Below are 27695 nucleotides of genomic sequence, written 5' to 3'. Positions count from 1 at the left end.
AACACAGAGAGCAATAAGCTTTAAAATTAATTTTCCTTTATAATGGTTTGGGCAGCTTAGATCTCCCCCCAGGTTACCTAAGAAATAGTGATCTTCTATGCTTTGCTTTCTGTTGCCAGGGCCTCTCTATCTAGGAAGGTATATTGGCCGGAAACTGGAAGGCAGGAGGAGGAGGGACTTCCTGTTTTCTACCTTCCGGTCAGCAGGAACGTAGGCAGGCTTCTTCATCTAGCAGCAGTAGCGCTTGATTTCAGCAGCGGTGGATAATTCCTAGCTCGAAGCTTTTTAAACTTTCCAGGGCCGATGTCATTGTGCCCCTTCAGAAATACCAGAGACCAGCAGTTCTCCTCTTCAGGGTCTGCAATTCCAGCTTAATAAGGCTCTCCTACAAGCTTCAAAAATCTTTCAATTCTGACCTCTTTATTCTCCCAGACCTAAGTGTCCTAGCTGTTTCTAGCTTTCTGACAGCTCGGTGTTCCCTTTTTGTTTCAGCCCTCTAATACCCAATTTACAATTCTGTATACTAAATTCTCTTTGTTCATCCGTTTCCTGACAACCACCTCAAATAAGTCTGCGTGTTATGTTCTACTACGGTCTCCTTCAATTTAAATTATAAAATTATGAGTCAATATTTATATTCTATTGTATATTATGTAATAGAATAATTATATTCTATATATAAGAATTTATATTATATATTTTATTATAGGATATATGTAAGTATATATATTCTTTTCTTCCACTGGATTATAAGCTTCATGAGGGTAGGGTCATGTCTGTTCTATCATAGTGAATTAGTGATACAGATATATAATACATATTATATATAAATAAAATATAATATATAATGCAGATTATATATTATAATATGTAATATAAGAGTATTATTATATAAGTATAATATATTTTTGGCCGGGCACAGTGACTCACACCTGTAATCCCAGCACTGTTGGAGGCTGAGGCAGGGGGATCACCTGAGGTCGGGAGTTCGAGACTAGCCTGACCAACATGGAGAAACCCGGTCTCTACTAAAAATACAAAAAAAATTAGCCGGGCGTGGTGGCAGGCGCCTGTAATCCCAGCTACTTGGGAGGCTGAGGCAGGAGAATCGCTTGAACCCGAGAGGCGGAGGTTGTGGTGAGCCAAGATTGCACCACTACACTCCAGCCTGGGCAACAAGAGTGAACCTCCATCTCAAAAAAAAAAAAGAATATATTTTTATATTATGTTTATTTTATATATATATAAGAATATAGATATTATTCTCTGTGTTTCACTGGATTGTAAGCTTCATGAGGGTAGGATCATGTCTGTTCTATCACAGGTGAATTAGGGACGCAGAGGCTGACACATCAAAGGTACTCATTTAACACTTGTTCAATGAATGAAGGATGGATGATTCATTATTGATGGATCAATACCTGAATTACATGAGCAGTATAATTCATTCTGTCATTAGATGATGAATTCTATTTTGTACCTGATAAATTCAAAGTAACCATGGGCCATCCTGTGTGGTACGGCAGAATCTCAGCTCCCCAGAGATGTTCACATCCTAATCTCCAGAATCTGTGGCTGTTGCCTTTCATGGGAAGAAAGGACTTAGCAGGTGTGATTAAGGATCTTGAGATGGAGCGAGAATCCTCAGTTATCAGGTGGGTCCAATGTAATCACAAGGCTCTTCATAAGTAAGAAGGAGAAACAAGGGAGTCAGAGAAGACACGATGATGGAAATGGCTTGCAGGGGTGGGCACTGGAGTGACGGGGCCATGAGCCATCAGCCGAGGAATGAGGGCAGCCTCTAGAACCTGGGAAAGCAAGGAAGTAGATTGTCCCCTAGAGTCTCCAGAAGGAACAGCCCTTGATGTTAACCCAGGGAGACCCATTTTGGACTTCTGATCTCTAGAACTATAAGAATATAAGTTTGTATTATTTTAAACCACTAAGTTTGTGGCAATTTGCAGCCAAGGGAAACCAGTACATCCTGGTAGAGAAGTCCAAGAGGCTGTAGGTTATACTGGCCTAGCACTCTGGAGAGAGAAGAGCACTGAAGATGGAGACATGCAGCTCTTCAGGATACATGCAACAGTTACAGCTGAGAGTGGATGAGATCACAAAGGGCAAAGGGAGTGTGTACAGTAAGTTAAAGTGAATCTGTGGTTTCAGCCCTCAGGGGACTGCAGCCAGGACTAAATAAGGTGAAAATGCATAGTGCCTTTTCCCCACCTTTCACAGGAAAAGGGACTTAGCAGATGTGATTACGTAGTTTGTGTAATTGCTTAAGGTGGGGAGGAACACCATGGTAGGAAAGAGAAGCAAGGCAGCTGATACACCAAAAACAGGTTTTAAAACTTTGTCAACAGCCTTCCAGAGGACAGTCAAACAATGATGTGCACAGCATTTACTGTCCCCCAACACTACCTGACAAACCACATTTTCCAAGTTTACTTATTTCCTCTATTTTACATCACCTTCTGTCTCTCCAAACTCCCTACGCCGCTCTCCTCACGTCTCACTCTTTGATGACATTCTTGCCTCGTAATTCATTGAGAAAATCAAAGTAAATCAGGAACAAACACCCTCATTTCCTACACTCCCGTATTTCTAACCTGCCTACCTGTCTCCTTGCCTTCTATGCCATACCTGTGCACCTGCATCTGCCTTCTATGCCATCACTATGGATGAAGCATCCCCCCTACGAAATGGCAACCCTTAACTTGTGTCCTGGATCCCTCTCCCTTCTTTGCCCTTGCAAATCTTTCCCTCTCCTATATCAATTTTTCTTTCTTTACATGCAAGTATGCCTTCCATCTTCAAAACGCCCTCCATTGACCACACAGCCTTATCCAGCTGTTGCCCCCAGGTTTGTCTCTCTTTTGTCACCTTACATTTGCTTCTCAAACTGTTAAAGCAGTTATTTAAATCTCACTCCTCCCAGAGACCGCTCACGTCAAAGCTACCAGTGATCTCTATATTGCTGAATCCAATAGTCTTGACATCAATGTTATCATGTTCTTTCTGATTTTCCTCCTGCCTCCGTGCTTCCTCTTCATCCTTTACTTGACCTCTACATGGTGAAGGGTGGGTCCTAGAGCTCTGTTCTTGGCCCACTTCTTTTTAGCTACACATATTCCTAGGTCATCCAACCAAGCCCCAAGTCTATAATGGCCATGACTCCAGTTTATTCAAATGTCTACTACTTGGCAGTCATTGATGTCTAAAAGGCATCTCCAACTTAGCATGACCAAACCATAACTCTTGATTTCCCTCCCCCCAGCCTGCTCCTCCCCAAAATGTTTCACATCTTATAAATGCCAGGACTATCCACTCAGTTGCCCAAGTCAAAAATCTAGAAGTTATTCTTGAATCCTCTCTCCCTAACCAACTCAACATCTAACCCATTAGCAAGTTCCACAGACTTTACTCCAAAATATTTAAACTCTAATTATTTCAGTCTCCACCACTATCAGCAACAACGAAGCCACTTTCTGGCATGCGCTTCTGGAACAGCATCCAATTGGTGGACTCAATTAACTTTCGCCACATAACCACCCCCAAAACTTTGTGACTGAAAACATTATTTCTCACATTCTGTGGGTTGGCTGGGCAGTTCATCCGATCAGTGTGGTTGTGGCCACGGAAGGATAGTCCGGGAGAGCTTCACATGTTCGCAGTTGGTTGGTTGTCAGCTGGATGTGGGCCATGACTTGACCATGTGTCCCTCGTCATCCATCAGGCTAGCCCACACTCTTTCCTAAGATGGTGGTCACAGGACTCCCAAGTTCAGCAAGAGGGCAAGCCCCAACTTACAAGTGTTTTTTAAGCCTCTGCTTGCATGATGTTAATGTCCCATGTCCAAAGCAAGTCACAGTCCAGTGCAGTCAGTGGGGGGAGACACCACCAAAGAGTATAATTTGGGAGACTGGAAATAATTTGTGGCTATTTTTACAATCTGCCACACTCATCTCCCTATTTCCACCTCCTTTGCCTCTCTGAAATTCATTTTCCACACAGCAACCCAAGTAATCATTTTTAAACACACGCACACTCATTTCACTCCCTGGTCCAAACTTATGGCTTCGTTTAAAATACAACCCCTGTTATCAATTTTAAAATCCTTCCGGGATCTGGCCTCTGCCTACCTGCCCAGCTCATCTAATACCGTTAACTCCTTGCCTATTGTGTCCCAGCAACAGTGATCTTTTGTTTCCTTGAATACAGAAAACTCCTTCATGCCTCAGATCTTTGCATTTGTTCCCTTTGACTGAAATACTCCTCCCCCTCATATTTGCGGGGCTGGCTTTGTCATTCATATTTCAGCTTAAAACTCATTACAACGATCTTCCCCGTGCAGCCAATTTAAGAATGACTTCACCTTACTTAAATTTTCTGCAAAGCACATATCAGTGATATTTTGTTTGTCCCTGTTTATCACGGCATTCCCGAGGGCCTACAACACTGCCTGGCACATGGGAAGCACACAACAAACATCTGTTGAATTAATGCAGAGCTGCATACTACGTCCCAGGATTGTGCTAAGCTACGGTTACTGTACCCTTCCCATCTCAGCAAGATAGTTTCACAAAATGTAAATTCCACATTAGGATTAACTGGATGCACGTTACACCTCATCACACACCAGTAACTCGTCTTCCTCTATTTCCCCACCCCTCCCCTTGCCAAATAAAAAGTGAGGAGGGATTTGGAAAACTTAGGGTCATCACTCTGGTCTTTTGCCACATTTCGCTGGCTTCATCGAGCTCAACGCGACATCAACTACTAACAGCAGCAGCACCGGCGATGAGAGGGTGAATGAAGGTAGAAGATTTCACCGCCCGCGGACGGCAAGGGATCTGCCGCAGCTCTAAAGCACTGCATGCTGGGAGTTGTAGTCTCCCGGGGAGGCCTGGTCTGGTAGGACCGGGGCCTCCGCGGCATGCAGGGAGTTGTAGTCGAAGGGCTGTTGAGACTCCGCCTCTGCACTTATAGTAGCAAGGGGAAATCCTCACTGCATGCTGGGAACTGTAGTCTTCTTGGGTCCCCGTTCCTCCAGGACGCGGAGGCGCCGAAGCTGCCGCCATTTTAGGTCCCGAGGTGCGCCGGCCGAGAACCAGAGCGCAGGCGGGCTCAGTCCTGGCGCCGGGCCGGCCCCGCCCCCGGGGCGCCTGGCGCCCGCCCCTTGCTCAAGCCCCGCCTTTCCCCACGTGTCTGCCGCCTAGGGGAGGTGCCTCATCCGGAGCGGGCCGCCAACGGTCCGGCCCCGTCCGCACAGAGGCTCCTGTCGGCGGCGCCCGGGAGCGGCTCGGCTGCCCGATGCTTCCGCCCCGGCTGCCGCGGGCCGGGCTGTACGCTTAGTGCCCGGCTCAGGCCCCCTGAAGCGCCCGCGGGGGTGAGAGCGGCCTCCGGCCCCGCGGAGACGGAGCGGCTTGAGGACGAGGCGGCGGCCGCGGGGAGGAGGATGGGGGCTAACCAGTTAGTGGTGCTCAACGTGTACGACATGGTGAGTGCGGCCCCTGGCGGCCCCGAGCCCTGGCCCAGGCCGGCTTCCTCTCGCCGGTCGGGCTCGGACCCCGGCCCCGGGCGCTTCCTGCCTCGCGTCTCCGCCTCCAGCCTAGTTCTCGGGGGAAGCCGGGGGTAAAGGAGGGAGTATTGTTATTTTTTAATCCTGGCACTCGTCGACGCTCCGGTGAACCCAGTCAGCCCGAGGGTTTTGGCCAAAGCTCGGGTGGGCTTGAACCTCTGCCATCCGCTCAGCTTGGCCCCGACCCCGGCTCTGGGCCCGACCCCTTGGCCGCCGTGCAGTGTCCTTTCGGCAAAGCTTCCGTTGCGTTTCCAACCCCACTTGCCGGCCCCCGGGGCTGCCCCGGGACCCCCGTCCCGACCGCCTGCGCTCCCAGCTCCTCTGCTTCTGCCGAACTGTACATCTCTCTCCATGGCTACGTCTTCAAAAACTCCCAAGCCCCTCTAAGTCCAGAAAGTCACAGCTTTCGGGTGCCTGTGCTAGAATCTCTTCAAAGGTGAACAGGAGCCAACACACCCTTTCCTTGTGTGTTAAAGGCAGCCTCGTTAAAATATGAATGAGGCTAACATTTATCAAGAAAATAGCCCAGCTGAATTATTTAGAGATCCTGGTGGTGCTCCTTTGCTACACTCTGAAGACCACTTTCCAGGTGATGCAACAGGTGACGTGACCGCAGGAGAGGGAAGGGAAGAAGTTGTTGATTGTATCATCTAACTTTGGAGTATGGCAAGCACGCAGAATCGAGTCCAAGAACTGGTTTGCCTGATTTTTGCAGTGAAATGCCCCCAGAAAAAAGCACCCGGTAGAGAATTGTCGTTGCAGTTAGATGCATGTTTGGGTGTGTTTGCTTGCTTTGGGTTGATGGGTTTTTGTTCTGTAGAATGGATTAGTACCTCTGACTGCAATGCTTAAAATTCCTTGTAAGTTGACTGACAAATGAAAAATTGCCCGTCGTTATTTTTGTTGGCTTAAAGATGCAGGAGAGCAGAAATACTACAGGCCAAGAGTCTTATACAGTTCTAAACTTTGTATTCCCTTGTATTATTTATAAGTTTCTAAATTTACAGTGTTATTATATCTTGGGTAGAGTGGGATTTCTCATGCCGTATCTGGGAATTGTGTCAGAAGGGTGTAGGAACTGTCTGCCACTTGAGATGAGTCCTCTGTTGAATTCTGATGTGAGCCTGGAGATGAAAGGAGATGAGTTAACATGCTGAGAAAAGTGAAACAGGACAGAAAAAGTTGAAGAGGAGAATAAGCCAAACAAAAGATCCTAGAAAACCATGGCACTTTGTAAGTTCTTTGGCCTGTGTCACTGGTTGAGAAATAATTCTCTGGATTTAAACTTATTGTGTTCAGCTGAACACCTTTATTTTTCAAGATTCTTACTGCCCTTTTACTTTTTCTGTGCACACCCCCCTAATCTGAATTTGGTTTGTTTTTTATTCATGAGGGCTATTACTGTCTTTCAGAATATATTCTGCTCTTGAGATCACAGTGTGCCTTTTCTCCTAGATTATTAAACAAACCCGTTTATAAATTAGGAGTATACAGTGGCCAGCAGCCATGGTTTCAGAGCCTAAAAGAATTTGTGAGAATAGAGGAAGAGAGTTTTACCTTTTACATGAAAACGAAAATGCATTTTTTGGCATATAGTGGGCTTCTTTACACTTCAGGCATTCTGTGATACAGGAAAATCTGCAAATTGTGGTCGATTGGGAAAAGCTAGAGATGGTATTCAGTATTTTCGAAGGGAGGACTGTTCTGAACGATGTTAAAATATTGACTAATTAACAAGATCTTATTCTTCACATCAAGTTTGTAAAATAGGTAGTTAGAGAAGAAGCAGACAGGGGAGAGAGTAAGTGATCTGCCTAAACAACTAAAAATATAATCTAGAATTTGTAGACCAAAATCTGATTCACTATCTTCTCTACTAATTCCTGAACTTATGTCTTTATATTGCTTTTGCCTATGAAAAGGAGATGAAGCATATGAATGTTTATCGGAATGATAAATAGTTGAATTATTAGACTTTTAATAAACTTGATCTTGTATGTTCTTTTGAGGGCTTTGAGTGTTTTATGTCACTAATTCAGCAACCTACCATTACTTATTATTTTTGACCTGGTAGAAGCCACAAGGATGAGTTAACTGTCCTTTCTTCTTTAAGGAATTTAGAGTATTGTAGAGGAGATACACAACAGTGGCAACAATTCAAGACAGAATAGCATGGTTTTAATAAAAGCAGACAAGGGTGCAAAGGAGGAGACTATGTAGTTGCAGGATCAGGGAATGCTGAAAAATCAAAGGTATGAAACTTGAAGAATGGGTAGCATCCACAAGGGCAGAGAACAATTGACATGAACAAAATGGCAGGAATAGGGAAAGCGCAGGTGGGATTTGGGAACTATCAGCTGGTCCAGTATAACTAGAGTATAGCATAAATGAAAGGAGACAAAACTGAAAGTTTGATTAGAACTTCTTTAGTCAGATGAGTTGTGGGCTTGGGTGAAGGGGTGAGGGGTCTCCTTGAGCCAGCAGAACCATTTAAGGTTTTCATGGAGGGGAACAGTGTGATCAGTTGTTTAGATTGAGATACAAATTTTGGTCTGTTATGCTAATTTTTCTCAAGTCAGTTTTGGTTTTTGAAACATTTTTGCTTGATGCCAAGGGTAAATTCCTTTTATCTTTGGTAATTCTTCCTATTCATCAGAGATGCTTTGGATGAGGGTTGCTGTTGTCTGTATAGGCCTAGTACATCAGCTGTCTGGTTCAAACTCTGTAAATATGAAAATCAACCTTAGGGATGCCCTTATAATCATGGTTGTAGGGACCTCTTGCCATGTGTCCTTGTGTCTCTTTGTTAGATTGTCACCCGTTCCAGTTTTGATTGTATTTTTCCTGTTCTCTAGATTGGGCTGCTGCGGATCATTTCTTTTCTTCCGTAACTCTGCCGTATGCATGAAAATAATTCTATTGGGGTCACCAGTATTAACTTCCTTCTCATGGAAGAAGAGTGTGATCCTCAGGAGGTTACTTAATCATGCATAGTGTTCCTATTGCTTGCTGCCTTCTCAGTGATTATGTTCCTCTGTGTACTTTGGAGTAATCTACCACCAATAAAAACGTCGTAGAGCTACTTTCTGAGTCGTGGGAATGAGCTTGTTCATGTATTGCTAATTGACTGGCACACATAGCAAAGCAGGTGACTCAGATTAGTTTCAAATACTGAGACAAATCTCTGGTGTAGTCATTTTAACAGTCTTCATTTTTCATAGATCCAGATTTTGTGCTTTTCAGGTTATCTTGACTAACGAATTTTTATAAAATAAAAATATGCAGGTATTTGATAATGTTTGTAAATTCATTGTGTTAACAAGTTTCTACCAATTTTATTTATTATTTATTTTATTTATTTGTTTTCTCACTCTGTCACCCAGGCTGGAGTGCAGTGGTGTGATCTCGGCTCACAGCAACCTCTGCCTCCCCAGTTCAAGTGATTCTCCCGCCTCAGCCTGCCAAGTAGCTGGGATTACAGGCACCTGCCCTCATGCCCGGCTAATTTTTTGTATTTTTGTAGAGGTGGGTTTCACCATGTTGGCTAGGCTTTTCTCAAATTCCTGTCCTCAAGTGATCCGCCCGCCTCAGCCTCCCAAAGTTCTGGGATTATAGGCGTGAGCCACTGTGCCCAGCCTGTACCAATTTTATTATAAAGTAGTACCTATACATCTTCAAAGTCTTTAAAGAATAGAAAAGAACCACTTTCTAGGACACTTCAAATAAGGACATTTTTGTCTGGACTCCGTTCTTATGACGCCTATCTCCATTAGACTCCTCCAACAGAGTGTCAGGTCAGGCAGGTGTGATAGATCCGATTTCTCATACATCTGCAGATCTAATTCAGACTTTTTGAGCAAGTTCCAGAATCACACATCCCACCTAAATGGTTCCTTCGTATCTCAAATCAACATGTCCAGGAACAAACTTCTTCCCTTTCCTCCTGTCCACAGCGCACATTCTTCCTCTTGTTTCATGCCACTGCCCAAAAAGCCACCACTTTTGTTGTAGTTTCCCAAACCGGAAACCTGGGAGGAAACTTAAATTCTTCTTTATTATAAACCCTTCACAGTCAGTCAGCAGGCCCTGTCTCTTTGTTTTAGTTTGGTTGATTCTGTCTGAAAGCAACAGAGAGCTTGAGAGTCACTGGCTTAAGCTGGAAGAATACTTAAGTCCAGAGATAAACAGGCCCTGGATTAGTTCACCAGCTCAGCTGTGCCATCAAGAACCAGGACTTTCCATCCTTTTACTGTACCGTCCTCAGCACGTTGGCTTTTGCCCTTGGTTCGTCCTCTCATAGTTGTGAAGTAACTGCCATAGCACCAAATAGTATCCTCAGTCAGCAGTATGTGAAGGAAGATGGAAGAAGATAGGGTCATTTTCTACATGCACCTCTGTTCTTTTAATAGAAAGGAAAAACTTACCAGAGCCACACTCCTTTCCCCAAGAGATTATCTAGAATTGGCTCGTGTGCAACTGTGATGAAGCTAAGTAAGTGGATATCTGGTGTTTCTAACCTTTATGGTGAGTTGTGGGTGAGGAAGGCAAAAAGTTGGAAATGGCAATTTGATGGGAACCTATGATGTCTGTCACATATTTTACTTTCTGGATATTGTTTAAATTGGTTACTTTATCCCCATTTCCACTAATGCTTCTCAAGTTCAGGCCCTCATCTCTATTCACATAATAGCCTCCTTACGAGTTTCAATCTCTAGTATTACTTCATTTTAATCCTCCCTCCGTTCTGTTACCAAAGTAACCTTTCTGAAACATAACCAGGATAAAGTGTAATGCACTTTATGATGTGGCCCCTGGCTGACAGTTAAAGGTCCATTTCCCTCTTCTACATAACACTCTTTATTCTCACACAGTGAAATTTTTTAGCTGTCCAAACAGGCTATATCACATCCCCATATCTTTATGCATGCCCATCCTGTCTGGAGTGGCCTTGTCCAGCATTGATCACCTGCAACCTCCTGTTTGCTCCTTCTGGCTGTCGCTTAGTCTTTATTCCTCAGACTTGAGTGAACTACTATGCCCTAGTTGTACTTTGTGCGTGTCTCCATTACTGCATATATTATCCTGTGCATCCCACCAGACTGTAAGTTCTCCGATAGCGCCATGCTATTACCAGTGTCTACAACAGGGCCTGTCACTAGATGGTGTTCTAGAAATATCCGCTGAATGAGTGGGGCTTTAGCTGGTTTTTATTAGGAGAGTTGCCAGTACTTAAATGGCATGAAAAGATCATGTGATCTTCCTCTTTGTGCCAAATGCCTATTTCTGGTGTTTTTTCTTGTACCTTTGCTTGAGTGCATTGCTAGGTTTTAGCTTTGATTGTTGGACTAGGGTGTCCAGATGAAGGGGAGGCGAGGATTATAGGAATGGGACAGAAAAAAATCAAGTAGTTTTCTTTGACAAAACTTAAAATACTATGGGACTAGACTTAGGAAATGTTTTTAATAAGTTTATTTCTTGAAGTTGGACCTTAATTACTCTTTGGAAGATAATCTTTCCGAAAACATTGTCAGTTCCTGAATTTTAACATAAATTAACTAGTTAATAGGAATAGTAGGAGCTGGTCATCCATCTTTTTTTTTTTTTTTTTAACGGTAAGGAATTTACCTTAATTTACTTATATCAATATGCTTCTTAGGCAAATAGTGACCCATGAGTCTAGCTAAGCAAAAGGACAATTGTACATCTGCCCTCCTACATTATTTATGGGATTGTCCTCTTTTGTTTTTTAGGGGGGAGTGGGGTGGGGGAAGCTAGTATGTATGAGAAAAGAATTCAGTTACCATACATACGTACATTTGTTTTCTATTGCTGCAATAACAAGTTGCCAAAAACTTAGTGGTTTAAAACAACACAAATTTATCATCTCACACTTACGTAAATCAGAAGACCAGGTGGGTTAGCCCAGTTCCTCTGCTATAGTCTTCACAAGCCCAAAATCAAGGTGTTAGGCTCTGGGGGCAAATCTGCTTCCAAGTTCATTCAGATTGTTAACAGAATTCAGTTGCTTATATTTGTAGGTCTGAGGTCCCATTCCTTGCTGCTGTCAGCTGGGATCCTCTCTCAGTTGCTTCAAGTGTCATCCAGTCCTCCATCTTCAGACCGGCAATGGTGTGTGGAATCCTTATGCTTCAAATATCTCTGACTTCACTTTCCTCCACATCTGTCCTACCTCCAGCCACAGAAAGTTTTCTGTTTTTAAGAGGCCAGGTAATTAAGTGAGACCCACCCAGATATTCCAGGATAATTTCCTGATATTGAGGTCCATAATTTCAATGACATCTGCAAAGTCTCTTTGCTATGTAACATGTTCACAGGTTCTGGGAACATTTTGGGGAGTCATTCTGCTACAGTGCCATCTATGAAAGGTGTTTTATAAACCTAAAAATGTTCGGTTAAAAATTGTTTCATCATAGCAGTCACTCGACTTGGCATAGAATAAATATTGACCTAGTAACTTAAAATGGAAAATTTGAAGTATTTGAAAATACAACTCAGATGCCAGTAGGGTCCAAGCGTATTGGTGACTAAAACCCCTTCAGACTTTCAGTGGCATACCGTAGTGTATATCAGTTCCATGGCCACATTTATAATGATGGATAAAGTTAACGAAACGTTTGAAACTTGTAAATCAGATACTTTAAAAATACCAGAGAGCCTACTATTTAGATGAATTCTTTGTTTTATGGATTTTTCTTTTTTTGTTGTTAATTTTTTTTTTTTTGGTTTTTTTTTTTTTTTTTTTTTTTTGAGACGGAGTCTTGCTCTGTCGCCCAGGTTGGAGTGCAGCAGCGCCATCTCTGCTCACTGCAACGTCCGCCTCCTGGGTTCAAGCAATTTTCCTGCCTCAGCCTCCAGAGTAGCTAGGACTACAGGCGTGCGCCAACACGCCCAGCTAGTTTTTTTGTATTTTTAGTAGAGGCAGGGTTTCACCATGTTGGCCACACTGGTCTCAGTCTCCTGACCTCATGATCCACCTGCCTTGGCCGCCCAGAGTGCTGGGATTACAGGTGTGAGCCACCACACCCGGTCAGATTTTTCTTAAGATGGGATGTACTTACACTTTCCGTTTGTTGACTGTCAAATTCTCTACAAGATTATGTGAATTCCAAAGCAACATTATTGTGTAAATGTCAGCCAATTGGTTAATAAAATGTAAAGTGAGAACTGCCAAAATAATGTTAAACTGTACGAAAGGCAAAAATAATAATAAAAGGACAATGGGATGCATGAAAATAATTTTGTTTTAGTTTATCTGGAATGTATTTTGGTATAGATGTGACAGTAACTTAAAAACAATAAATTAAAAATCAACTAATTGGCCCCACATTATTTGAAATAAGTCTTTCCTCTCTAAATTGTGATGTCATCCTTAATCATAATACTAAATTCTTACCCATACAGAATTGTTGATTCTAGCCTTATTACCACACTATTTTAATTATTATACTTCCACGTTATATTTGGAATCTGATTAGGCCAGTTTCCCTTTATTATTATTCCAAAGCTTTATTGGCCTTCATTTCCTTTTCTGGGAGTACTTTGTAAGGCTCGCTGAAAAAATTCCATAGGTTTTTGTTTTGTTTTAATTGTGTTAAAATACACATAACATAAAATTTATGTTTTTAACTATACAATCTACTGTGTTAGGTATATTCACATTTTTGTGCAACCAGTCTTCAGAACTTTTTTATCTTGCAAAACTGAGACTCTGTACCCATTAAACAACAACTCCCCATTTCTCCCTCCCCTCAGTCCCTGGTAATCATCATTCTGCTTTCTGTTTCTGTGCATTTGACTGGATAACCTCATTTAAGTGAAATAATACAGTATTTGTTTTGTGACTGGCTTATTTCACTTAGCATAGTCCTCAGGGTTTATCTGTGTTGCAGCATGTATCAGAATTTCCTTCCTTTTTAAGGCTGAGTAATATTCCATTGTGTATGTATATGCCACAGAAATCAAGCTAATTTTCTTTTTTTTTATTATTATACTTTAAGTTCTAGGGTACATGTGCGCAACGTGCAGGTTTGTTACATATGTATACATGTGCCGTGTTGGTGTGCTGCACCCATTAACTCATCATTCACATTAGGTGTATCTCCTAATGCTATCCCTCCCCCTTCCCCCCACCCCACCACAGGTCCCGGTGTGTGATGTTCCCCTTCCTGTGTCCAAGTGTTCTCCTTGTTCAATTCCCACCTATGAGTGAGAACATGCAGTGTTTGGTTTTTTGTCCTTGTGATAGTTTGCTGAGAATGATGGTTTCCAGCTTCATCCATGTCCCTACAAAGGACATGAACTCATCCTTTTTTATGGCTGCATAGTATTCCATGGTGTATATGTGCCACATTTTCTTAATCCAGTCTATTATTGATGGACATTTGGGTTGGTTCCAAGTCTTTGCTATTGTGAGTAGTGCCACAATAAACATACGTGTGCATGTGTCTTTATGGCAGCATGATTTATAATCCTTTGGGTACATACCCAGTAATGGGATGGCTGGGTCAAATGGTATTTCTAGTTCTAGATCCCTGAGGAATCGCCACACTGACTTCCACAATGGTTGAACTAGTTTACACTCCCACCAACAGTGTAAAAGTGTTCCTGTTTCTCCACATCCTCTCCAGCACCTGTTGTTTCCTGACTTTTTAATGATCGCCATTCTAACTGGTGTGAGATGGTATCTCATTGTGGTTTTGATTTGCATTTCTCTGATGGCCAGTGATGAGCATTTTTTCATGTGTCTTTTGGCTGCATAAATGTCTTCTTTTGAGAAGTGTCTGTTCATATCCTTTGCCCACTTGTTGATGGGGTTGTTTGTTTTTTTCTAAATCAAGCTAATTTTCAGTGTCATTGGACACAGGTTACTTCCATCCTTTGGCTATTATGAATAATGGTGTGTGAACATGGGTTTATAAAAATAAAAATGTCTATTCAAGTCCTGCTTTCGATTTTTTTGGATATATACCCAGAAGTCCGTAGATTTTTTTAATTGGGCTTGCACTAAACTTATAAATTAACTTGAGAAGAACTGACATCTTTTCTATCATATTCTTCCCCCCAACCCCCATTGATGAAAACAGGATTTTTTTTTGTTTTTTGAAATTTGTATCCAGAAAATAGTTAAATAATGCTAAACTCATCTGTCTAAACTATTAAACGAATAAAGCTAATAAATAAAATATATGAGATAGTAAGTGGTAATTAGTGCTAAAGAGGAAAGTAAAGCAAAGAAGGGGAGGGACAGTGTAAGTCAGGATGGTATAGTTACCGGTTACTGCAGTTTCAAAGAGAGTGGTCAAGAAAGGCCTCACTAAGAAGGCATTCCCGAAAGGTGAAGTATACTATGTAGAAAGGAGAAAGTGTTCCAGACAGAGGGTAAGCAAACATCAAGGCTGTAAGTCAGGCCACATGCCACCTGTTAAGTAAATGTACAGCAAGAAACAAGAGAAGTTTTTAAGGAATTGCTGATATAAGTTCTCAGGTAGATTCAGGAGGATCATTGAAAATAGAACAAGCAGTACCACCAGAAAGGGAAAAATCTGGGATTAGGATAGATTCCACAAAAATGAAAAGCACCATTTCCTAATTTTTAACTAGAAAGAGAGTTAGATTGGGAACTAAAGAGAAAATAACAAGATTTAGAAAGTCAGAAATTCAAGTAGAAGGGTCAAAAGGATCAAGTGATAGGCAAAACTTTTTAAAAGTTAGGACCATTCAACCAAAGCCTGGTTTAACTTGCAGTTTTTTTTTTTTTCTTTTTTTTGACAAGGAGTCTCGCTCTGTCGTCCAAGCTGGCATCCGTCTCGGCTCAGTGCAAGCTCCGCCTCCCGGGTTCACGCTATTCTCCTGCCTCAGCCTCCTGAGTAGCTGGGACTACAGGCGCCGCCACCATGCCCAGCTAATTTTTTGTATTTTTAGTAGAGACGGGGTTTCACCACGTTAGCCAGGATGGTCTCGATCTCCTGACCTTGTGATCCGCCCGCCTCAGCCTCCCAAACTGCTGGGATTACAGGCCGGAGCCACCACGCCCGGCCGCAAATTTTAAGAATAAAGTAAAAAATCCTACAAATACACAAAGGCAAAAAAGTTACACAGGAACAAAAATCAGGCTAATTTCAGACTTCTCTTTGCTTATACCAAAGGCTGAATAATAAAGTGGAGCATTATCTACAGAGTATTAAAAGGGAAAAGATTTATGTCTGAATACTACAGCTTCTCCAGTTGTCATTCATGTACAAAAGGACATAGACAATATGTAGATACCTTTCTGAGGGTTAAAAAATTATTCAAGAACTTGGCCGGGCACGGTGGCTCACGCCTGTAATCTCATCACTTTGGGAGGCCGAGGTGGGCGGATCACGAGGTCAGGAGATTGAGACCATCCTGGCTAACACGGTGAAACCCCGTCTCTGCTAAAAATACAAAAAATTAGCTGGGCATGGTGGCGGCGCCTGTAGTCCCAGCTACTCGGGAAGCTGAGGCAGGAGAATGGCGTGAACCTGGGAGGCGGAGGTTGCATTGAGCCAAGGTTGCGCCACTGCACTCCAGCCTGGGCAGCAGAGTGAGACGCCGTCTCAAAAAAAAAAAAAAATTATTCAAGAACTTAACAATGGGGTGGTTACACTGTAAAAGGAAAGGCCATGGCCATCAATACTCATTTAACATATCTCAGTCTATAACTGTGGTTAAAAACAGGGCCAGTATCCAGAATTACTCTTTGAAGAGAACAAGCATGATGATTTTTAAAGATTAAGTTTTCAGGTTATGTTGAATAAACCTTGGGTGAGAGAGAAGAGGTAAAAGCTTGTAGCAGCCCTATATAGAAGGAGGTGTGTTGTAAATATACTTAATTCTTGTTTTGGAAGATTATATTTGAGTGTATGTGTAAATTTTTTTCATTAAGATGTATCATTGGGAGAAAATAAAACCTACAGGGAAAAGAGCAACGAAGACGTAATCCATATGGTATAATAGAAAAAACAAAGAGAAAAGTTCAATATGAAATGAAGACAAGGCCAGGCACTGTGGCTCAGGCCTATAATCCCAGCACTTTGGGAGGCTGAGGTGGGTGGTAGGTGGGACCTTATCTCTACAAAAAATAAATAAATTAGCCAGGCCCATGCCTGTGATTCCGGCTACTCAAGGGACTGAGATGGGAGGATTGCCTCAGCCCAGAAGGTCGAGGCTGCAGTAAGCCATGATTGTGCCACTGCACTTAGTCTGGGCGACAGAGCAAGACCCTGTCTCAAAAATAAATACAAGTAGGACCAAGCATATAAGTTATGAAATGACAGTAAATAAATTAAAATCCCCTATTAAGCTTGGTAAGTGTATTTATAAGTGTCCTTTACCTTGCAGAAATTTTGTTATTTGTGGTCAAAACTGCTGGTCTTTTATAACCTTTCATCTTCCAGTCCTTTCCTAGATTTTTCCTTGCAAAAAATAATAGAAATAATCTACATGTTTGTTCCCAAGTGGAATGCCAGTTATCCCAATGCTGTTTATTGAATAATCCATGCTTCCCCATGTTAATTTGTGGCACATACTATGTTTATGTTGTACTAAATTATCATGGATATTTAGGTCTATTTGAAGACTGTCTGTGCTATTCATTTCTGCCTCTTCCTGCACCATTATTAGATGTTGAATTATACTAGTCTCTTCCAGCAAGTTTTGATATCAGTGGTGCAAATTTCTCTTATTCTCTTTCAGAATTTATTTTACATATTCATTTTTCAAGTAAAATGTAGAAGCAATTTGTTAAAAAACCTCAGTGAAATTTTAAGTGTAATGACATTACATTTATGAACAATTTGAGGGGAAGAATTGATACACTTACAATATTGAATCTTCCCATAATAATACCTGATTTTTTTTTTTTAGTGTTTTCAGTATGCCACTATACTAAGCCATTTCCTTATATTATTATCCCTTTTTAAGTTGATGAAACTGAGGCCTAGTTGAAAAGCAAGCTCAGAGTCATGCCATAGTGGTAGAGCACAGTCTTGAACAAGAGCTCTTAACACTAAAATCTGTGCTCCTAACCGTCATGCTGTATTTCTTTTTCCTCATCTCATCCCCTCCATAACCCAGAAATGTGCTGATTCTCTTTTTGTTTGTCCTCATCTTACACCCCTCTCTGAACTAACTTCTGCACTCTGTGGCACTCATGGATATACCGTGATCTAAAAACTGCCCTGCCTCCTAAATCTTTTCTGTGAATATTTCTGTGATAGTTAATGCTATGTGTCAACTTGAGTAGACCATGGTACCCAGTTTTAGTCAGACACCAGTCTAGATGTTGCTGCTAAGGTGCTTTTTAGATGTAACAGTTTTATAGATTTTGAGTAAAGAAATTACCCTCCAAAATATGGATGGGCTTCATCCAGTCAGTTGAAGGCCTTAAAAGAAAAACTAAGTTCCCCAAGGAAGAACGAATTTTGGCTCCAGACAAGCTGCAACATCACCTCTTCCCTGAATCTGCATCCTACAGACCTGCTCTGAAGATTTCGGATCTACCAAGCCCCACAGTTGTGTGAGCCAGTTCCTTAAAATAATCACTTCTTTGCTCCCCTCTTCATCTAGGCTATTCTGCAATCTACTGTTAGAGTCACTCCCTCTGTCATACTTGTCTCCATAGTTAAAATCGGCTCACCATCTACACCTCGGCAGCTGAATAGGGCTAGAGAAAAACAACCATACTGACAGATCTCACTTTACAATTGTGACCACAAACTCCAAGAGGGCCCTAAATACTGTCTAGCAGTGCTTCCTTATTTCTCTGGTCAGTTGACATTCCCACTCTCCGAGACAACTACAATATGTCATACTTTCTCCCCATTCCCTACTCTCAGCTTATTTTCAGAGATTACCTCACAGCTTATTTCACTGAAGAGAAAAAAAAAGGCAGTTTTCTCATCCTTCCACCACCACTGTTTTACCATATGTAGTCTGCCTTCTCTCTGATCATATGGAATGAATTGTCCATGTCTCTATCTGAGATGAAAGCTTCCGCTGTGTACTAGACCCCATCCTCTCTCCTGTCTATACAAGGACTTCTCTTTCAGAATTGTCACCACTCTCTTCTGCCTCATCAGTTTTTTTTTACTTTCTACTCTATCACTCCAGTGAATGAATATGCTATATTTTATAGTCCCCATTCATTCACACTGAGGAGAATTAGTGATATACTTTAATATTTATCTCTATTAACCATCAACCGTATTGTATCGTGTTCTCAAGCTGAAGGTTTGTCTTTTTAAATGAACTTCTTTAGAAATATATTACTTTTAAGCCTAACAAATAAGTGAACAAGAACTGTTTTAATCAGTCTCATTCATTCTGACCTGTTGCTCTTTTATCTGTGGGTATCAAACAATAATACAGCAATAAAGATTTTTTAAGTTTCCCACTCTGTAGTGACCGTGAGGGCAGACGCAGTGTCTATATTAGTTCCTTTTTAAAGACGTGACTGAAACTGGGAGCAAAAAGAGGTTTAATTGGACTTACAGTTCCATGTGGCTGGGGAGGCCTCAGAATCATGGCAGGAGGCAAAAGGCACTTGTTACGTGGTGGCAGCAAGAGAAAAATGAGGAAGAAGCAGAAGTGGAATTGCCTGATAAACCCATCAGATTTCATGAGTCTTATTCACTATCACGAGAATAGCATGGTAAAGACTGGCCCCCATGATTCAATTACCTCCCCCTGGGTCCCTCCCACAATACATGGGAATTCTGGGAGATACAATACAAGTTGAGATTTGGCTGGGGACACAGCCAAACCATATCATTCCACCCCTGGTCCCTCCAAATCTCATGTCCGCACATTTCAAAACCAATCATACCTTCTTAGCAGTCCCCTAAAGTCTTAACTCATTTCAGCATTAACCCAAAAGTCCACAGTCCAAAGTCTCATCTGAGACAAGGCAAGTCCCTTCCTATGAGCTTGTAAAATCAAAAGCAAGCTAGCTACTTCCTAGATATAATGGGGATACAGGTATTGGATAAATACAGCCATTCCAAATGGGAGAAATTGGCCAAAACAGAGGGGTTAAAGGGCCCATGCAAGTCCGAAATCCAGTGGGGCAGTCAAATTTTACAGCTGCAAAATGATCTCCTTTGACTCTAGGTCTCACATCCAGGTCACGCTGATGAAAGAGGTGGGTTAAAATGACTCACGTGATCCTTACAATGATACTGTATGCTAGGTATTATTACTGTTCCCATTTTAGACAGGCACAGAAAAGTTAACTAACTTTCCCAAGGTCACACAGCTAAAAAGAGGGTATAGGATACAAATCCATGCATCCTGATTCCAGGTTGTACCACAGACTGCATTACACTGCCTCTTGCTTTAACAGAAGCAGGCTTGACCAAGGAGGAAAAGGTCAAGTACAGCCTCTTGCTGCCCCCTCCTCAGTCCTAACTTTTCTTCAGTCCTGACTCTTACTCTGAATTAGTGCAATGGTTTAGGGCTCTCACCTGTCACCTGACAGACTAGGGAGATCCATTAGGATAGCAGAGAGAAGCAGGCCTCCAGAGGTGAACAGCCAGTGAGAGGGCTGAAAGACACAAGCCATTGCTGGTGCTGAAGCATAGTCACTCATTATGTGATCTTGGGTAAATTACTTGGCTGAACATCCCTGACATAATTTTACATATTTTACATGGACTATTTCATTATGAAAGAAAAAGCTGACAGTACATTTTAGAGTGACATCCACAAAATGAGTTATTGGCTATATGCATACATTTGTTGTTTTAACACTTATCAAATTGTGATTATTTACATACTTAATGAGTTCCTTATGGACAAGGACTGTGAATTAATCATCTTTGTATCCCCACTGTCTAGCAAAGTTCTGGACACAGCACAAGAGGTATACCTATGTTTTGTTCAATCAAAGTTGCTTTGTTTATAGATCTGCTGGTATGCTGTCTTTTTAAAATGAGATTTAAACTGACATACAATTTAGGGGGGTCTTTCTAGAATAGTGTTCCTCAATTTTTATCTTGGATTCAATGCATTAGTACCAACAAGACCTCATAAGGTAGTTTAACAGTGTAAACTTACATCAAAGACAGTAATTAGCCCACAATCTCCACTAGTCACAACTGATATGGGGCTTTTTAAAAACTCAAAAATTGAAATGTCTTCTTTTCGCTGAGCACCCTTTTTTGAGAAATAAGTCAAACACTTGCTTCAATTCACTCAACCTCTAACATAAACACTGATTCTAGTTTTTGAGGAGAAATGGTCATTCTTATACTTATCCAGATTATTTAATACTATCTTTTATGGAAGTCAGGCCCAGGCCCTAAGTGGTTATATTAAGTGTTTTAAGTTACAGAAAAAAGAGAAGGCATTTGTCAATGTTGCTTTCAAGCAGGAAGCATAAAATTTTATTAAACTGATGAGGCAAATCATTGACAAAAATGAAGTTTAATGAACGTTCTCTATCTGAAGAATAACATGACAGTAATATAGCACAATCAATTCGTTTCTGTAAACAATACTTAAAAATAATGAATGGAAATATTTAGGCCAATTTTTTCCATTGAGGCAAGATTGAGCCCAAAAGTAATTGTACTTATTTGTGTAGTTATTGCCTTCCCCCATATTTTAAGAGGACAATTTTTCTACAATTTTTTTCTCTTCCCTTTTATCATATTAATACTTTAGAATGCCTCTTAAAAATATTTTAAAAGGAAAGGCCCTTTTTTGTGAGACAGGGTCTTACTTTGACAACCAGTCTAGAGTGCAGTGGCATAGTCATGGCTCACTGCAGGCTTTGACCTCCCAACCTCCAACAAACCTCCCACGTCAGCCCCCTGAGTAACTGGGACTATGCACCACCACACCCGGCTAATTGTTTAATTTTTTTTGTAGAGATAGGGTCTCACTATGTAGCCCAGGCTGGTCTTGAACTCGTGGGCTTAAGTGATTCTCCCACCTTGGCCTCCCAAAGTGCTGGGATTACAGGCATGAGCCACCGTGCCTGGCCAGAAAACCCGTTTTTATTAAACTTGTACATTTTACTTTCTTCTTTTCAGAATCTTAATAAGAAAACCTTTTTATTCTTGCTTAAAAAAAGAAACTAGACTGGCCGGTTGCACTGACTCACACCTGTAATCCCAGCACTTTGGGAGGCCGAGGTGGGCGGATCACCTGAGGTCAGGAGTTCGAGACTAGCCTGACCAATATGGAGAAACCCCATCACTACTAAAAATACAAAATTAGCTGGGCGTGGTGGTGTATGCCTGTAATCCTAGCTACTTGGGAGGCTGAGGCAGGAGAATTGCCTGAACCCGGGAGGCAGAGGTTGCGGTGAGCCAAGATCGCACCATTACACTCCAGTCTGGGCAACAAGAGTGAAACTCCATCTCAAAAAAAAAAAAAAAGAAAAAAAAAAGAAACTAGACTTCAGTGACAGTGGATGGTGTCAGAGGAGGTAAGTGTGTATTAGTGGTCATTCCTCGGCCACCTTCTGTGTAGTTACTATCTCCATGGACTTAAGCAAGTACAGGGCTGTAAGGTCCTAGCACCAAAGTAAGATGTGGTTCTCCAGCCCTCTGCTCATGTACTTCACTAATATATAGGCATCCTGTAAAACTACTGTCTTACTTGAAGAAGCCTTTTACTGAGACCTATACTTCTCAAGAATATAAATAATTCTTTTTTTTTTTTTTTTTTTTTTTGATAGGGAGTTTCGCTCTTGTTGCCTAGACTGGAATGCGATGGCACAATCTTGGCTCACTGCAACCTCTGCCTCCTGGGTTCAAGTGATTCTCCTGTCCCAGCCTCCTGAATAGCTGGGATTACAGGCACATGCCACCACACCCAGCTAATTTTTGTATTTTTAGTAGAGATGGGGTTTCATCATATTGGTCAGGCTGGTCTTGAACTCCTGACCGCAAGTGATCCACCTGCCTCAGCCTCCCACAGTGCTGCGATTACAGGCATGTGCCACCATACCTGGCAGAATATAAATAATTCTTGTAGGAGTCTTTAAATAGAATCAAATTAACTCTACCATTGTTTGCTATTCATTTTGGTGAATCACTACTCTTGGTAATTTGACATCAACTCCCAAAAATTCTTGAAAATTTTGAGACTGTACAGATAACCAGAACTCATCTGCCTATTTACACATGCATACAATCTTCCCCAATATGTAGAACAAAAATTTGAGGGAAGGATCATATTGCCAATAAATACATGTTTTGGCTACAACTAACACTCATAATAATCTTTATGGGACAAGCATTCTTCTAAGTACTTTATACATACTAGTTTATTTATTCCTCATAACAGTCCTCTGAGGTAGACTGTATTTGTTATCCCCATTTTGTAAGTAAGGACGTCAAGGGACAGAGAGGTAACTATCTTTCCCAAAGCCATACAACTAGCAAATAGTGGTCTTCAACCAAGACATTCTGGCTCCAGGATTCTGAATTAGAATCAAACACTTTTTGAGACAGATTGAGTACCTTAAAAAGTTATCAAATACATATGAACAAACCAAAGCAAAGCACATAGGTCTCCCAACTCAGTCTAATTGCCGCCTTCACTACAGTCCAAATGCTTCAGTTTGTGTTACTTATAATACTTGGATAATCTTTTTTAAATTCAAGCAGTAATCTCTGAGATGTATGAAAATATAATAGAAGAAATGCCCTTGGGATCTAAACTGGAACTAGGGGGACATTGTGGGCTTTCTAGTTTGACCCTAAGGGAAAGAGATCCTTGGATTAAACTGACCAAATGATATCTTCGGTACAAATGGTTTACATAGGTGGTTGACATTGGGATGTTGTGGTAACTCTTCTGTTGTTTCACGGGTTAAGAGACACTATTTTGTGGTAGCATCTGGCTGCTTTACTGTTTTCCTTTGGTATGTTAGGAAGGGTTTGAGAAGAATTAAACTGTAAACTAACTTTCAAATGAAAACATCTGATTGTTCATGTAATCTCTGAGAGATGATCTAGTTGTCAGCACTGGGCACTGGGTAAGCTTGAATATATAGCCACCTTAAGTAGATGTGCTTCTGATGTTCTGTGCCATTCCTCCCTTGTACAGCACCACTTTTGTGTGCTAACCTTTCTCTGCAAGGCCGGCCCCCAGTGTCATTATATATAACTCTTCATCCCACCTTCGGCAGCTGCCTGAGAGCAATAGTTCTTCAGCTAGTCTGCTGAATGTTAATACTAACTATACTCTTATACTTGAACCAAGCTCTAGAAATAAAAGTGGTTTTTCCCCAGCTCAAATAAAAAGCAAACTTCTAGGGCTTTATTTGGATAAAAATGTCCTGGATTATCCATTTTTCCCAAGTATGTGTTTTTAAACTTTTGGCGTCTGCTACTATTGAGACAACAAAATCAATGAAGGCTTATCCAGCAGAAATCTTGCTAACATCCAGTTATATCTAGTTCACCAACTTGTTTTGTTTGTTTTTTATGGATACATGTTATTGGCTATGATTTTGTTTTGCATATTTATAATATTTTCTGTTAGAAAAATAGCTTCTAGTTTGTAAAATGAGGTTAAACATATCAATATTATATGGTAATCTACAAAAGCATGAATTTCCTCATAGCAATTTTGAGAAGTTCTCTTGACCTGTGTAGGGAGATTTTTACTGAAGAGATGCTATGTGACATAAGTTTTGACAGTAGTAAAATAATTTTTAAATGTAATGACAAAAGATAAAACCAAGTTACATGATTTGGATGTTTGTCCCCTCCAAATCTCATATGGAAATGTGACCTCCAGGCCAGGTGCAGTGGCTTATGCCTGTAATACCCAACACTTTGGGAGTCTGAGGTAGGAGGATCTCTTGAGGCCAGGAGTTTGAGATCAGCCTAGGCAACATAGCAAGACTCCATCTCTATTAAAAAAAAAAAAGAAATGTTGGGGTGGATCCTAGTGGGAGGTATTGGAATCATGGGGGCAGATGGCTCATGAATGACTTAGGGCCATCCCTTTGGTGATGAGTGAGTTCTCACTGAGTTCATGGGAGATCTGGTTGTTTAAAAGAGCTGGGACCTCCCCATTTCTCCCTCTCTTGCTGCTGCTCTCGCCATGTGACATGCCTGCTGTCCCTTTGTTTTCCACCATAATTGGAAGCTTCCTGAGACCCTCACCAAAAACAGATGCTGGAGCCATGCTTGTACAGCCTGCAGAGCTGTGAGCCAGTTAAACCTCCTTTATAAATTACCCAGTCTCAGGTATTACTTTATAGCAACACAAAAACGGACTAACACACCAAGTTAGAGAAGCGTTGAGAAACACTACTATTTATTTCAAAAATTAATAGCAGTTGGCCAGGCGTGGTAATGAGCCACCGCTCATGCCTATAACCCTAGCACTTTGGGAGGCCAAGGCGAGCGGATCACGAGGTCAGGAGTCCGAGACCAGCCTGGACGACATGGTGAAACCCCATCTCTACTAAAAATACAAAAATTAGCCAGGCATGGTGGCATATGCCTGTAATCCCAGCTACTCTGGAGGCTGAGGCAGGAGAATCGCTTGAACTCGGGAAGCAGAGGTTGCAGTGAGCCAAGATCGCCCCATTGCACTCCAGCCTGGGTGACAGAGCAAGACTCTGTCTCAAATAATAATAATAATAATAATAATAATAAAAAAATAATAATAGCAGTTACTTCAGCATGAATAACTGCCAGCAGTAAATCATTATTGTAGGGGAGTAGGATAGTTTCACAACTGAAATCATTCAGTAAAAGGCTCAGTTCTCATATGCTTTTTTGTTTTGGTTTGGTTTTTTTACAGTTATCTCACTAAATATTCACTTAAAATAGACATCATCCATATTGTCTGCATAGCTTTGGCAGGACTTTGAGGCAGAAGGACTTGATAAGGCATGCTGACCTTGAATTAAATTTGCATCTTCCACAGGCAGCCTGCCCAGTTTGTAAAGATTGAGCCTTCCAGGCATGTTCTCTAATAATAGGTCTAGGAAGCCCTAACAGGAGCAGAAGCATTTGGAGGGCATCTCTTTCTCTAACCAACTCTCCCTGGAAGGGCTTACCCTGTTTTCCTCTGAATCTATTACGAAAAAAAGTCACACCAAAGAAAAACATCTAATTTATTCATTTTATAATGTATATTCTAAACATTTATTCAGAAATGTGCTACTGTGCATATATGAAGTGGCTGACCAAAATACATATTTAGAATTGTTTTCTTCTGCTCTTGATATATTCCTTTTTTATATCCTGCTTTCCTTGTGACTAAAAGCAGATGTTTTTAGAAGGCAGCTGGCTAGAATTAGGAATGCAGCCTGTAATTTAAGAAGTAACCTATTTAAAGGTTTTTGATTGGGCATAGAGAGTTCAAGAAACTAATTGGACTGTTTTGTGTTATTAGAAAATGTTTTATGGTAGCTAGTATTTTTTTTCACTTTTTTTCCATTGAGAGTTCCATTCCCATAATTTATATATTTCACTCATAGTAAACTTTATTGGACCATGTCTAATAATAAAAACAGGGAAATGGAAACTTTTTGTGAATTTCTTGGTTCACATTTTGCTAACAGAGGAAAAACTTTGTTATAATGCCAAATTATTATTTTTTAAGGAGCAAAGTATGTTCTGTATCTAAAGGAATATTTATCCTTGGGGGCTCAAGGTATGTATAGAAGAGTTTTTGTTTAGGTTTGCCAACTAGAAAATGGTGTACTCTGCCATTTGCTACAAGTTAATAGATTTACTTTACTTCTCTCTCTCTCTCTCTTTTTTTTTTTTTTTTTTTTTTTGAGACGGAGTCTTGCTCTGTTGCCCAGACTGGAGTACAGTGGTGCGATCTCGGCTCACTACAACCTCCACCTCCCAGGTTCAAGCAATTCTCCTGCCTTAGCCTCCCAAGTAGCTGTAACTACAGGTGCCCACCACCACGCCCAGCTAATTTTGTTTTGTAATTTTTGTAGAAACGGGGTTTCACCATATTGGTCAGGCTGGTCTCGAACTCCTCACCTCAGGTGATCCACCCGCCTCTGCTCCCAAAGTGGCTACAGGCGTGAGCTACTGCGCCCAGCCGATTTACTTTATTTCTATTCATAATGGTCTTTTTTTTTTTTTTTTAACAGCCTTATTGAGATACTGTTCGTATACTAGATGAACTATATAAAATGTACACCTATTTAAAATGTACAATTCAATGAATTTTAGTATATTCACAGTTGTGAAGCCATCATTACCACAATCAATTTTAGGATATTTTCATCACCCTAGAGAGAAGCCCATACCCATTAGCAATCACTTCCCCATATCTTCCCAAACTCCCAGTCATAGAACCACGAATCTACTTTCCATCTGTGTAGCCTATTCTGGGCATTTCATATAAATGGAATCATGTAATATGTGGTCTTTTGTGATTGGCTTCTTTCACCTGGCATAATGTTTTCAAGCTTCATTCCTGTGGTATCATGCATCAAATACCTCATTCCTTTTTACTGAGAAATAATATTGCATTTTATGGATAATACCACATTTTATTTATCCAGTAATCAGTTGATAAACATGTAGTTGTTTCTTCTTTTTTGGCTATTATAAGTAATGCTGCCATGAACATTAATTACAAGTTTTTATGTGGCTATATATTTTCATTTCTCTTGGGCATATGCCTAGGAAGAAACTTGCTAGGTCATATAGTAACTTTAGGTTTAACTTTTGGAGGAACTGCCAAACTGTTTTCCAAGGCAGCTGTACCATGATACATTCCCACCAGTAATGTATTAGAGTTGTAATTTCTCCACATCCTAACACTTGTTATTATCTGTCTTTTTGATTATAGTCATCTGAGTAGGTGTGACGTGATAGATAGTGGTGGTTTTAATTTGCATATCTTCTTAGAAGAAATACTTTTTTTTAGATCCTTTGCCCATTTTTTAGTCGGTTATGTGTCTCGTTGAGTTCTAAGAGTTCTTATGTGTATTCTACATATAAATCCCTTGTCAGGTATATGACTTGCCAGAATTTTCTCCCAGGCTATGGTTTGCCTTTTCACTTTCTTGATAGTGTTCTTCAAAGCACTAAAGTTTTAAATTCTGCTTTCATCAATTTTTTTCTTT

The 27695-nt window shown here is 41.0% G+C and overlaps 1 protein-coding gene across 2 annotated transcripts in view; it reads left to right on the top strand.

The window, feature by feature from the left end:
- The first annotated feature begins 5096 nt into the window (after nt 1-5096).
- DESI2 (desumoylating isopeptidase 2) overlaps nt 5097-27695 on the top strand; it is a 60461-nt gene continuing 37862 nt past the window's right edge. The window contains exon 1 of one of the 2 annotated variants that reach the window (XM_054457937.2): nt 5097-5500. In XM_054457937.2, the coding sequence (XP_054313912.1) occupies nt 5459-5500 (42 nt within the window). In that variant the 5' untranslated portion in view covers nt 5097-5458. The remainder of the gene's footprint in view (nt 5501-27695) is intronic. The other variant, XM_054457954.2, reaches the window with a different exon arrangement.

The sequence above is a fragment of the Pongo pygmaeus genome, chromosome 1 (genome assembly GCF_028885625.2).
Source record: "Pongo pygmaeus isolate AG05252 chromosome 1, NHGRI_mPonPyg2-v2.0_pri, whole genome shotgun sequence".
Taxonomy (NCBI): domain Eukaryota; kingdom Metazoa; phylum Chordata; class Mammalia; order Primates; family Hominidae; genus Pongo; species Pongo pygmaeus.
The sequence above is the reverse complement of the archived record's forward strand: the minus strand, read 5'-3'. Positions and strand labels throughout refer to the sequence as shown.